Source organism: Cygnus atratus, chromosome 3 (genome assembly GCF_013377495.2).
Source record: "Cygnus atratus isolate AKBS03 ecotype Queensland, Australia chromosome 3, CAtr_DNAZoo_HiC_assembly, whole genome shotgun sequence".
Taxonomy (NCBI): Eukaryota; Metazoa; Chordata; class Aves; order Anseriformes; family Anatidae; genus Cygnus; species Cygnus atratus.
In genome coordinates, this window is record NC_066364.1 from 31,159,743 (window position 1) to 31,173,267 (window position 13,525).

General features: G+C 36.7%; 1 protein-coding gene across 1 annotated transcript in view; it reads left to right on the forward strand.

Moving 5' to 3' along the window:
• COL19A1 (collagen type XIX alpha 1 chain) overlaps nucleotides 1–13,525 on the forward strand; it is a 192,935-nt gene that overhangs the window by 85,735 nt on the left and 93,675 nt on the right. The window contains exon 11 of the mRNA XM_050709490.1: nucleotides 5,299–5,352. Coding sequence (XP_050565447.1) covers nucleotides 5,299–5,352 — 54 coding nt within the window. The remainder of the gene's footprint in view (nucleotides 1–5,298; nucleotides 5,353–13,525) is intronic.

The following is a 13,525-nucleotide window of genomic DNA, read 5'->3' on the forward strand; positions in this document are numbered from 1 at the left end:
GCAAAGGCAGTGTGAACATCTTGAGCCTGAGCAGAGTTAGTCTGGGGCATTTATGATTGAAAGCAAAGCTATGTGTTAGATTGTGGTTAGTCTTGTGTATATTATAGCAAGCGGGATTTATCTAAAATCTCAGTAATTTTTCTTCTTATGCAGGTTAAGATCTATCATCCAAAAGGCTGAGGTTGTGTCATTATGTCTCTTTTACTCTGATAAGTCTATTAAGAGGAAATGTATGCCATGTAGTATTCTACATAAGTTATTTTTTTGGTTCGTTTGTTAAAATATTATTTAATGTCTTTCAGTGTTTCATTAATAATCCCAGCTAATAGCTCTGGTCCTCACCAAGGGTCTTTAGGAAGTCTTTTAGATTTCCACCAGCTAGTGTTATGCTGAAGATAAGGACCAAGGTGAGATTCAGAGGTCTGAGAGGAACACGTTAAGAGATCAAAAGATTATTCAGCTGTGTTTTCAATATGGTGTCACTGTTAGACATGCTGTAGCATTTTCTAGATGTGAATAAAAAGAATCGGGGTTTTCTTAAGGTTTAGTTCTCAAGGATATCATAATTCTGTAGGCCATCAGCATGTCCTGTGTTCACTCTTCCCTCATAGCTTTTTTTTCCAAAATTTCTACCATTTTGAATTGGAGAAGAGCAGGTACCTGAAAGTTGGCCGTGTTCCATGAACAGCACAGTGCCTGAACTATAGACACCATCCTTCGTTATTCTGATCAGTGACAAGTAAACAAGAATATTTACGTTTGTTTTTTTTTTTTTTTTTGATTTGCATGTGGCTCATCCCAAAATGAAGCTTGGCCTTTTGATAACAGCTTTGTGTTACAGACTCACGCTCACTGTATGATCTGTGGTAATCCCCATATTCTCTTCTGCAGCAGTGCTACACAAATTATTTCTTATTTGTGCATTTGATTTCTCCAACCCAAGAGCACTACACTGTAATATTTGTTGAACTTTATTTATTTTTATTTATTTTTTAGTGGCAGTTCTTATTGATTGAGATCATTTTATATTTTGAGGGTTTTCTACAATGAATAAAAATAGATGACTGCCTCATTCCTGTTGACAGGGAGAGACAGTTCAGCAGTGCAGTTTTGGATCCATGGATTGGCTTGGCTTCAAGTCATTCTGCGCCTAAGATTTTGGACTCAACGGAGGTGGTAGTTTGCCTTTATATAGCTTCTCTGGGAGCTTGCTCAGAAATGTACTGCTTGACACCAAGCAGCAGTTAGCCAGTATGTACTTCTTCAGTATTGCTCAGTCTACGTAAGTGAAGCAGGAAGGAAAGATCTTTCTCCTGACACGTTATCCGGGTTGGCCAGGCATGACACCTGTTGTTTGTGCCTCTCTCACTAGACAGTGATGGCACAGTTTTGAATCAGAAATGTTTTGGTCATGGTTTCTTGATAAGCATAGCTGCTCAGCTCTCTGAATTGCTGATGCCTATGAAGTGTTGTGGTCATCTGCTTTCATGCTGAGTCTGAGTATCCTAAATAGGTGGGTTTGGAAAGATACAGGGTTCACAGTGACATCCTCCCAGGTCATCATCATTGATTTTAGTTTACAAGAAAGTGTATTTCTTCAATGTTTTACAGTGTCTCTTTCTGACCCTGCTTAGGTAGCAGTCTTACATGGGTTAGAGCCTGTTTGGAAATAAGCCACTTATGTGACTTTTCTGTTTCCTTGCATGGTTCCTCCCAGTCTGAATGAAGACAGGATCATTGCTCTGCCTTCATTACTACTCCTTCTAAATGGTATTGTGTTTCAGCAGGCCAAAGGTGCTTCTCCTTGAGTACCACTCTTTTCCTGTCGTATGTTATCCCACCTTCTGTAGAAAGCTTACGGGTCAGACAATAAGAACATTACTGGGATGGAGCCCTTCATAGTCCCAGCTTTCCAGAAATGTATCGGTAAAAAGAGAAAGACCCATATGGCATTTCTTTTTTGAGCTGCAGATTCTGATTTGTTAAATTCATAATTTATTTAGGAAAAATCAAGAAGCTTTCCTATTAGCTGGGTTCAGTTTGTAGGGAACTGTGGAGAAATGGTTGCAAGCATACACAATTCATGTAGAGCATTCTACTGAGCCAGATCTGTAGCAAAACACAGAACAACTTTTTTAAAACAAACATAATTATCTTAAAGATTGTGTGGGGTAAAATCACAGAGTTTCAGAGGTTAAGAATTACAAGGTTATTACCTTGCATACTGTGGAGAATATTTTTGCTATTGTGAAAAATGGTACTTTAAAAGTGCTTGGAACAAAGGATATCAGGGGTTCAGAATTAGTATTATTAACAGGGCAGCACTGCAAAATAAACTTCACTTTTTAAAATATAAATGTATTTTATTAATACATAATTTTATATATTATTTTTATACATTATATTTTTATACATTATTTTGCCTTTATAATGTGGAGTAAATAGTATGCAAGGAAAATTAGGCAGCCTTAAAGTTGCCAAGTGACTTAAGGCTGGTACTGCAGTCTTGCAGAAACCCTGAGCAAGCCCCCAGCTCTAATTAGAGAACGTTGCCACTGACTGCAGTGTATCCAGTATTACACACACAAGACTGAATCCGTCCTAGCACTTATACTGCAGCAACCCCATCAGCTTGTTCCACTGGGGCAATTAAAAGCAGAATACACCCAAAGGAATGCAAAGAATTCAATGTTATATTGGATTAGTTTTGGTTGACTAATAAACAACTAATGGCACTTCCAGAGTTTTGTCATCCTGTTTTTGCAGTTACTTCCCAAATAGTCTTTAATTGTCTCATCTGAGTATAGTATCAGCAGGCAGGAACATGAGACAGAAAATGGCATTAACATGTTTTTTTTTCTGTTTTCTCTTTTGTTAATCTATGAGGTAACACACAATGTTGATTATTAAGAGCCTCATCTACACTGCAGAGTGGCTTCAGCAGTTCTGCAAATTAGCTACGTTTGAAGCTGTTAATTATGCAGCATAGTGCACTCCACAAAGGCAGAAATGAGCATGGCTTGGCTCAGTTCACAGAAAAATAAATTGTAAGAATTGGACCTCTGTTTGATTTGAATTCTTGCTTCATAGAGGACATGAACGTTGTGCACAATAGGCTTGGCAAGTACAAATAATTTACTCTATTAAAAAAATCAGAATAGGTTCATAGTAAAATGGCATACATGGCAGAAAGCCTGGGGCACTTGGGATTCTGCAGAGGTCTGGGGCTCATTAGCAGAGGGTGCTTTTTATCATTTTGTCTGACAAACATTTTAAATCTGAGTATCATGTAAATCATAAGGAAGGGAGTTTTTCTTTCTTCCCTGCATTCACCAACTGCACTTGTATGTATCTAGAACCATTTGCCAACATTTTAAAGTTACTGTCTGCCTGCTGAAGAAGAAGGTGGCAGGATCTCTAACACATGTGCTGCTAATCTAACATCAGGAGGGTCTTCTTGGGTTTTAGGCTAAGTAAATGCATGTTTTTTTAATGTAAATGTAGATGTAGGATTACAAATTATCACAAGATACTTTTACCTAAGGTTTCCACGTATACATTAAGGAATTTACAAGTTACTGCTGTTCCTGAATCAGAACTATAGACATTTATACAATTTTCTCTTAAAGTACATAAACAGATAAACCATAGAAGATGGCTCCATAAATTGGAATGTTTCTTAAATCTCCTAGAAATGTATTAAAATAAGGAGTTATTATGGTAAATGAATGACTGTACCTTTGTAGATACTGCCAGGCTGTAACAATGTGACTTAATACCAGCTGAAAGATTGTGAAAACAGTATTGAATGTCCAGTGTGTCATAGTGATGAGAACTAAAATGTTTAAATTAAGCTATTTAAAAAAAAAAAAAAAAAAAGGAGTAAATCTGGAACTTCAACTGCTATTTTTTAAACTGATAGTGTAAGACAATTACTGTTTCAACCGATGCCTTAATCCATAGAATAAGAGAACAAAGAGAACTTGATAGTTTAAACATACTAAAAGGACCAGTGTTAAAATGTAACTATTTGGCGTCCTTTAAACTTTTTCCGATGGATGCGTTGATAGATAGTGTTTAAAGTTTGGTGTTATTGACAGGCAAAAAAGGCAATACTTGAGGAAAAACCTTAACAGGACCATTCAAACTAATGCACAGCATTAGATTTGTTATCAACAAGATGTACTGAAATGGGAACAATGAACTACTGCAGACATCTTTTGCATGGGATTATTAAATTCACAGTTTGTGGTTGCTAATTTGTTAGTAGGCTTCAGTTGTTTGAGAAAGCTCATGCAAATTCATTTTGCAGAACTGATTATTAGATGAAATGCCCTCTGTCATTGCCACTGGAGAAATAGCTTTGAATCAGGGTTGTGTCACAAATGGAATTAGCTGAATGATCTCAGTTCAGTACCATTTACCTAACAGAATTATGAAGATTATGCTGACATAATGAATAGGTTCTGCTCAAACATATGTAGTCCGCTGGAGATAATTGAAATTCAGTGTGGGGCTGTTCCCTTTCTTTGGTTGATAATGAAGAGCTTGGACCCTAGTAAAGTCAGTCCTCAGGCTTCTATCAAAATGATGTTATTTTTATAATTTGGTAAAGTTCAGCCTAGTGACACAGATGAGACCTGTTGGTTTTGGCATTCTCCCTTAAGTTATACTTTTTAAGCAGATTTTGATAACTTTGGATGAAATCTATATTAACTAGGATAGCGTGGTCCATAGAGATAGTATGGAACTGAATCCTTTTTTGTATCTTACAAAGAATATAGAGCTTTATGGTCAGTGTTCCATAAGGAAGCCCAGGAACCAACCTGTATCACTGATTCTAAGAATCCATTTTTTTTCCTTTTGGTTCATAGATTAGATATATCACTTATATTCATCCTTGTAAGAAATAATTTTCAGAACAATCTTCATTAAGAAGCGGGACCAAAATGAAAGCAATTAACTGTCCCTCACTGTAAATTTCTGTTTGACCACATTGTTCTCAGAGCACTGTGAGAATCTAGAATATTTTCCTGTGGTGAGTCTTTATGGACATTCAGTAGCACTGTGAATTACAAAATTCTTTAGCTCTTGGTGATAGACCTTTTTTCAGGGTCATTTATTTGGAAAGAATTTCTTTTGAAATGCAAGAAATAATTTAGCTTGTGCAGTCAGAAACGTATTTGTAGCACTGTATGTAGAACAGCCCAGAATCTTCAAATATTTTTCCTGTCAAAAAAGTGTCATGGTTTAGTATTTATCTTGCAAATGTAATTAAATAAATATTCATTCTTTTAGGGTGAAAAAGGAGATAAAGGAGAACCAGGACCAGAAGGCATTCATGGAAGAGAGGTAAACTGAACGATACTAAAACAGTCAAGTTGAAAACTTTTAGGGGGATAGGCAAACAATGGATTTCAGACTTTGTGTAAGGAGAGTGACAGATTTAGAAAATGTGTATGCCTGGAGAGTTAACATCCACAAGATGATGGGCAAGAAAAAGAGGTGCATTCAGCTGAGATACGAGGTCTTAAGCCTTAACATTGGATGGGAAAGGTGTAGGTACGGATATGGTACATTCCATGATAAAACTGTTTAGAGTTCATGAGATAAACTGAAACAGGAGTGGGTATTAAAGCAACACAGTATTGATGAGAAAAGAGGGCGTTTCTGGAGGCAAGGTAAAGCTAGGCCTGGGTCCTTGATTGCTGAAAAAGAAAAGCAAGTGCACAGACTGTTAGCCATTCCTGGGTGAGAGCAATGGGTCACTCACTGTGCCATGTGGCTCATGTAATAGAGAATATGAGTTAAAATTTCACTTATATTCTCTGATAGATTTTACTCACTATTTAGTTAATTGATCTGGTTCATATTTGAGCTGTGGCGTGAATCTAAATTAAAAAAAAAACAACAAAAAAAAAAAAACTAGATACTCCTTGTCATTGAGTTCACATCCAATCTTGAACTTGAGCTAACACTATAGATGTGCCTGGTGATAACCGTTGCTTCTGCCTGCTTTATATTTGTATTTACCTCCAAATATATTAAAATAAGAGGGCAGAAAATCAGAGGTTTGTCCATGTAATACTGAAATAGCAAACCAGCATGTTTTGAACAGCAAGATTTAAAAATAAAAATCAAGCTATCAGTTTTCTTTATCCCCCTCTTCCCCTCCTGTCTCCTCCTTGACCTTAACTGGAGGTCAACCTGGGTTTAAGTGTTGATAATGAAGGGTACTGTTGGCTCCCCAATTGCAAAAATATCACAACTGAAGGCAGAGAGCATCTCACAGAAGGACTGAACCTGTCTGTCTAAATTCTTTGGGGAATGTCTGGCATTATGATTGGAATTCTAGCCAACAATGAGATATGGGATTTGGAAAAAAAAAATTCAGCAAAACTCTTTCAGCAACATTACCAAAGTGTGAAAGGTTCAACTTTTCACACCAAAATACTATGACAGCCTAGCTGTGCTTAGTAAGAACACAGGCAATGCATGTGGTTATTTGTGTTGAGCTATATATACAGTTTAAAGTTTTTAAAACAGCCTACACGATCACCACACTTTTTGTCACTTGGCTCTGTACACACACTGTAGCCATAAAAATATGTTTTTCCTAGTTTAATGCTAGATGAATCAGACTATTTTCAGCGAATAGTGGATATCCTTCATGTGAAAACATGTACTATGTACTGAGCTGAAACTGTGTTTAGGTATTCAAAGAGGTATTCTCTTGTAGCCTGCCTGTCTGTAAAGGTGAACCATATACTTCTGTCATGCATACATATATGCTGACAGCATGGAAAAACACATCTGTGTTTCTTTCCATAGCTCTGGGGACATTTCTGTGTTGGTCTTACACGATCTCCTTTACTACATGGGATCTTGTTCCATAAATCTTTTAGGATGAGTAAGGTATACCAAGTATCTGGTGAACTCTAGAACATATTTGACATTGTGGCACTGAAAGTGTAAAATATCAAACCTTTATAATTTGGAACGTTTAGTGAACTGTTGTAGTGTGTCAAAAAAGGGGTGGATTATCATCATGGGAACTGTCTTTAAAATATTTTTGAAGTAGAATTGCACAAGGCAATATAACACTATATTGTTTGAATCCACACATAATTCCTTTTTAACAACACAAATAAAATGCTTTGGATTCAGTTATCAGAGTGCATGGAGATGCCAGTCATTAAGTTTAAATTTAAAGGACTGTGTATCATTGACTCTTGGTTGCTATCAGTGTCTCTCAAACTCATTCCACATACAGAAATGTAACATCTGATATTTCCGAAATAATCAAGTTAATCTGTTTATATGGGTGTAATCTGCAGTGCTGTATAAAGAAAGCCTGAAAACACTCAAAGCTGGTGGTATCGGCTGTTGGCAGCTGTTGTCTCTCTGGCTGGGGGAGTGAGGGTTTCTGTACTCACAAATGAAGAACTTGAAAATGATGACTGAACATTTTGTCTTGCACAAATGGTAGGAACATGTTCAAATTTATTTTAACCAAAATTGGGGAACAAGGTGTCACATAAACAAATTCCATTTTTTTTCTTTTTGCTGTCACTACTTTTGTTTTCTTAGTTGTAATACAGAAGGTTCTTGCTAGAATGAAGTAAATGACAGAAGGAAAACTAAACCTGATTTGTAGACTAGCTTTATGTGATGTTGAAGTCCCTCATCCCTCATGGATTGTACTAACTGGGTCAGCTAATCTCATTCAGAACCAGGTTTGGATGCAGGAACTGTGAATATGTTTAACTGCTCTGCACATCTCCTAGATTATCACTCCATAAATCTGAGCCAAGATCTACAGTGCTGTATCCCAGTCTAGGACATTATTCAAAATCCATCTGACAACACAAATACTGACTATAAATACTAGTAATGCGGTTGCCATTGTTTTTAGCTTCTTAAGGAGTAGCTATAAATAACTTACGTGTTACTAATGTAGTCTTCCTGGGGTATGTATTCACATTACATCTGTAAGCAGCTATTTTCCTGTATAATACAAACAGCCAATTTTCTTGAGTAGTGTCTCTTAAGTTTTATCCCTTGAGACTTTTATAGCCACTTGACATTAATAATGCCATCACTTTTATCACAGTAACAAGTGGATGTTCATGGATGCACTTTCTGAGAGAAATCCTAATAAACACAGTTACTACTCCGTTATCCTTACATTCCATATGGAATAGGGACAAATTTGCAATACAAATGTCCATGATACTATCCATGGAGTAAATCTATGTAATGTTCACACTTTTGAATGTGAATTGAAAGAAAGTCTTTCCCGTTCAAACTTCTAGACTCCTTTTGGAGGCATATCATATTCTTGATCAGTGGTACAGGTAGGAAGTGAATACCATGGGATACTACTACTTCATGTTTTGCAAACAAAAATGAAATCCTTTAGCAAAAGCAAGGAAGCCAAGGAAGTATTGTCATATCTCTTAGCAGGTGTCATGCATAGCTAGGGAAAGAGAAGTCTTTCTTGTAAACTGTTTAAAAAATAAAATCTAAAATGAAAATCTAGTGCCTAATCCCTAGACAGTTAAACCAGCAGATTAACTAATTATTTTCCTTCTCCTATCAGGAAAGTTGGTACTCTTAAGTGACTTTAAAAACTCTTCTACATAAAATATATTGTTCTTTACTTACTAATGTGAAAAGACAGACCTGTGAGGTTCAGTGAGCAATAAGAAAATCACAGATTTTCAGTGGAAAGAAGGTAAAATGTACACATATTGGGTCTTTTTATTTCTCAGTTTTCGTGAAAATGTGAACAGAAATATGAACATTTTCAAAAGGACTCAGTGGCTTGATGTGATGGTAGCAGTCATTTACCATCACACCCTCATAGGTTTTCTGTCATTGTAATCTTGAACTGTCTCAGTATTAGCATGGGAAGGAAAGACTTGGATGGTAAGTGAAGAATCCTATTTTTTGAAAGTGTGAAATTGGTAATGTTATTTAATTAAATCTAGAGTCTAAGGAGTCCATTAGGAGCAAAAGTATAAGGAGACAGTAGGCATTGTTTGGGATCCAGAAAATCCTAACACTGTAGCAATTTGAAGTTTTTGAATGATATTAACAAGGAAAGATCAATGGCAATATTTAAAAGTACATGAGATATAAACTGAAAAATAGGATATTACTTGGAGCTTTGAAAATACTTCACTAAATTGGAAAAGTAATTGCAACATATTCAGCTTGGTGTTGTACAGCTGACTCTGAAGCTGTTGCCTTAATTAAGATTTTAAGACCATTTTGTGGAGAAAATGTGTTTTTGTTGTCTTACTAATGAGAATATTTCTAAGTTTTATTACTCCATAGAGGTTTTTGATTTGATCCATAACAATTTGGTTCCACACTGTTAGTGGTTGGATTGTTTACCGTATTTCCAGTGCTTTAGGTAGTATGTCATGCTAGGAGATTTTAGCCTGGTGTGAGGTTGAACCATTTAATGCAGGCCAGGGACCTGTGCAAGGAAGTTTTCTGCATCCAGCAATAAAAACATTTGTAAATAATGTATAATACTTTTCCAAACAGTTCCCTTTTGGACTGGAAAACCTATTCTCCTCAAAACATGATGCCAGTCTTGCAGCATTTTTCATTGCCTCGTGTATGCTGTGTAATATTTGCCGCAAAAAGAAGTGCATCTCTAGTAGGCAAGACGTGGCTGCTGTTCAGTTGGGGTCCAGCTGATCTTAGCACTTTTTCTTTGTGAAGAGCACCTGTTGTCAGCTGCCAGTATGTTTTCCCTGTTTTATCTCCTTTCTGTGGTGATATAAGCACTGGCTGCTTCTATGAGTGAAAATTTTCGATGTATGATACAGTTTTCTCAGGCCTTAGTGAACCTGCTAGGTTCAGTCAGAATTCATCAAGCATTAAGGAATAAAAAGCATGTTTTACTCAAAGAGGACATCTAGCATAACATTGACAATTTTCCTAATATTTCTGAAGAAAATAGAGTTTTATTATAGATAAGTTCATGCAAAATTAAAAAATCAGTTATTTTTTCAGAGTCCTCTGCTCAAATTTGTGTCTGCTATTATGGTAAACATTTGTCTCAGGGTGAGAGGTTAATGGACTTCTCAAATATTTCCCAGCTCTGGATAAGTAAGTAATTAATGGCAGCTGAGAAAATGCCGTAGGCTCTTGTCATCTAAGAGTACTGGTGAGGTTTGTGTTGTGGCCGATAGCTGTCTTTTCATCCTAGTAGTTAATCTGTCTTTGATGAGCTGTTAAACGGAATCCTAGCTCCTTTGACACTCTTGGTCCCTGTGGTTCTCCAGTCCTTGTGGAAACTCTTCAGTCTAGTTGCCTGTAGCCAGCAGTGTAAGCCTCAGAAACTCTGGCAGCTCTGCAATGGTTCCCCAGTAAGCTTTCTTTACTTACCCTAGCTTTCTTTAGGCTTCTGGGTTTGCTCCCAAAGTAGCTTATTGTCAGTCCATTGTTGAAAGTCCTCCTCAGACTGCCCTGGCATGTCATTCCAATCCCTCCATTTGGGCTGTGGTGTTTTTAGTACAGTGATTGCCAGCTATTTGGTCTCAGCTAGAGAGGTGCCTGCTCATTAAACCCTTATAAATCCCTGGTGTGGCTTTCAAACCCAGCTGAACATCACGGTGTCAAGGTTAAAAGCAACAGACACAAGTCTGCACAAAAATCCAATATACAGAACCAGACTCCTTTAAATTGCAGGATGCTTCCCTCAACCTGTGCAAGTACCCATGGCCATGTTTTCCTTTAAATATAACCTCCATAGGTTATATATGAGTACTCACAAAAGGTACATACATATTTCATGTTTTTACTGTTTTTTGATGAGAAGGTTAGACAACACTCCTATGGGCTACAATACCTTCATCGTGTAGTTTTTCAGGTACTGCAGGCATATGGAATATGAATCCCAAACACAATCAGCAAACTACGAAATCATCTGTTCTCTTCATCATCTGTCCTTTTTGCTAATAGTGGTAGGAGTACTGGTTTGTGGAGCATCATGTTGTCACAAAAGAATTGCAGTCGAGACCACTTGGCTTAGAGGAAAATGTTCAGTTCCCTTTTCTCTCAAATTCTTTGACTGTTCTGATCTTATCCAAATGACTGAAACCATAGGAACTGAAAAACTGTTTAGTTTTCTGGCTCCGGTTATACCTGACACTTCTAGCGAACAAATAAAATGTTCTCAGACTTGGTAAGGAAAATATTTATCAGATCACTAAGTAAAGTTATTTTCTCTTCTCCATGGAACTCCAGAGCACAGCATGCATTGTGTGAGATTGTCACTGGTCTAAAAGGAAAATTCAAACAGAAAAACTGATGCTTCTTATGCCAGTAGTGCTGGGCTACCATTGATAAAATTCTGCCATTTGAAGAATTCACAAAACCATGGTTCTTTTCACAGTTTTAAGGCACAGTTGCTGTTTTGTAATTGTGTTCTTCTTAATCCAATTGAGTTTGTAGACTGCTTAAGACTCCTGTAAACTACTGTCAGCGATAAAACCTAGTTAAAGGTTTGTCAAAAGTAGTGTCAACCAATATGATAACTTCTCCCTTAAATTTCTCCCACCAGAAGAAATATCGCCATCATCCCCTTCCAAACAACGAGTCTGTCCCTAGTTTACTCTTTCCACTGCTGGCCCCAATTTTGCTGACTTCACACTTTTACTGGTATTTGTGAAATACTTGTTCCAGTAATTTCTCCCTTGGTCAGCAATTCAGTTACACTCATACCCCTGTCTTGTTATAGATAATGTTTCTCATTTTTGCAATTTTTCATGTTGCTATCTTGTTACTATTAAGTCAGCATGTCCCAATGCTTACTGTACATTTTGGCATCCAGAGAGGAACCCTGATGTAAGTTTATTTTGACCTGTAGAAAGACGAAGCTGTAGTCCTTACAGCAGAGGAAAGGTAACAGATGCAAACAGTTCGTGAAGAGTTTTTATAAGTTCATGAACTCACAGATGTTTATTATTGTATTGTTCTGAAGAAGCCAGAATTAGACCAGGATAAAATTCAGCAATTCATTTACCTTTTGTTATGCAAGTTTTTGGAATTTTTACTCAGTTCTTGAATTTCTGACAAATCTGACTACAGATTCCTTAGGTCAATAGAAATTAGTATGTCTCTTACAAAACTGACTTCTTTCTCCTACAATATTGTAGAAAATGAGCTTTTCTAATTTAAAGCCTAATCTAAAATCATCCAAATGATATCTGCTTAGATAACCATATCCACTTTGCTGAAGCATCCTGTTCTGGTCTCTGCCAGAGACAGGATACTGTACTGCACTGTGCTCGAAGCGGCTACGGATTTTACATAGCACAGGAATTCTTATTTCTTATGTCATTTCAGAGACAGTCAGCAGCAGCTAACCCTTGGAGCTGCTTTAAAAAGGGTGGTTGAAATGAAGAATAGGCATGATATAGTACCAGATCTGTTTTTGCAAGCATTCATAATGTCTGGAACTTATTAAGATAATAATATCTTTAAAAGAAATATAAGGTGGTGAAGAATGGGAAATACTTCTACTGGGATAACTTTTTTTTTCCTGATTTTTTTTGTGGGTATAAACTGCAAAGGAAATGTAATTCAAGTATTGTAAAATAAAAATGTTATGTAGAAACCTTCCCAGGTACTCAAAAATCACACTTCGAACACTGTAAAGGTTGTTGTCAAATATATAGGTTCCTCTTGTCCCCTTCTTCCCCTTATGTGAGGCTGACCTCTGTGGTCATCATCTCTGCACTAGCTGTCAAACTGCATACCTTACTGAGGTCCACTGCAGGAACACTACTAAAAGCTATAAACACACCAATTAGGAAAAAAATGATGTTCACAGTTTGACAGTGCATGGCTTTGGTTCAGTATCTTTTGTCTGCAGTTGTCTTTTCAATAGAGCCACACACACATATATCTCCTCCTGTGAGCTGCAGATTTCTTTTTATCTTCCTCTGTTTTTTCTCCTCTGGAAATACACCACCTTAGAACTATTCCTTAAGCTCAAGCCTATTGTTGCACTGCTGATTCACTAATACTGACTTTGAAACAGATCCCTACAGTTTGCATACCTGAAAAATCCCTAAAGTGGCTATCAGAACAGGAAGTGTTTTATGCAGTCTTTCATAAGCAGGTGAAAAGTAAAATGTAGTAAATGGAGATAATATCAAAACTATGTCATAAATATGCAAATCATAAAAAGAAATAATTTTTTTTGGCTTGGTTTTTGAATCCATCTGCCTATTACATTTTTAAGTTCAAACAACAAAACTACTTCTGATTTAACTATTACATACTTGGCAAGCTTAATAAAGGACAAATCAAAGCTAAATCAGGGGTATTTACAACAACCACAAATTTAATCCAAAGTGGGTACTTAAATGCTCATATAGTTCTAAATGATGTTCCTTCCAGATGGTGAATTAATGTAATTTTAGCAGGAAGTGGAGTTGCACAAATATGCAGTATTTAGAACACTCACTGATTTAATGTTTCTGTACCCACCAAGGCA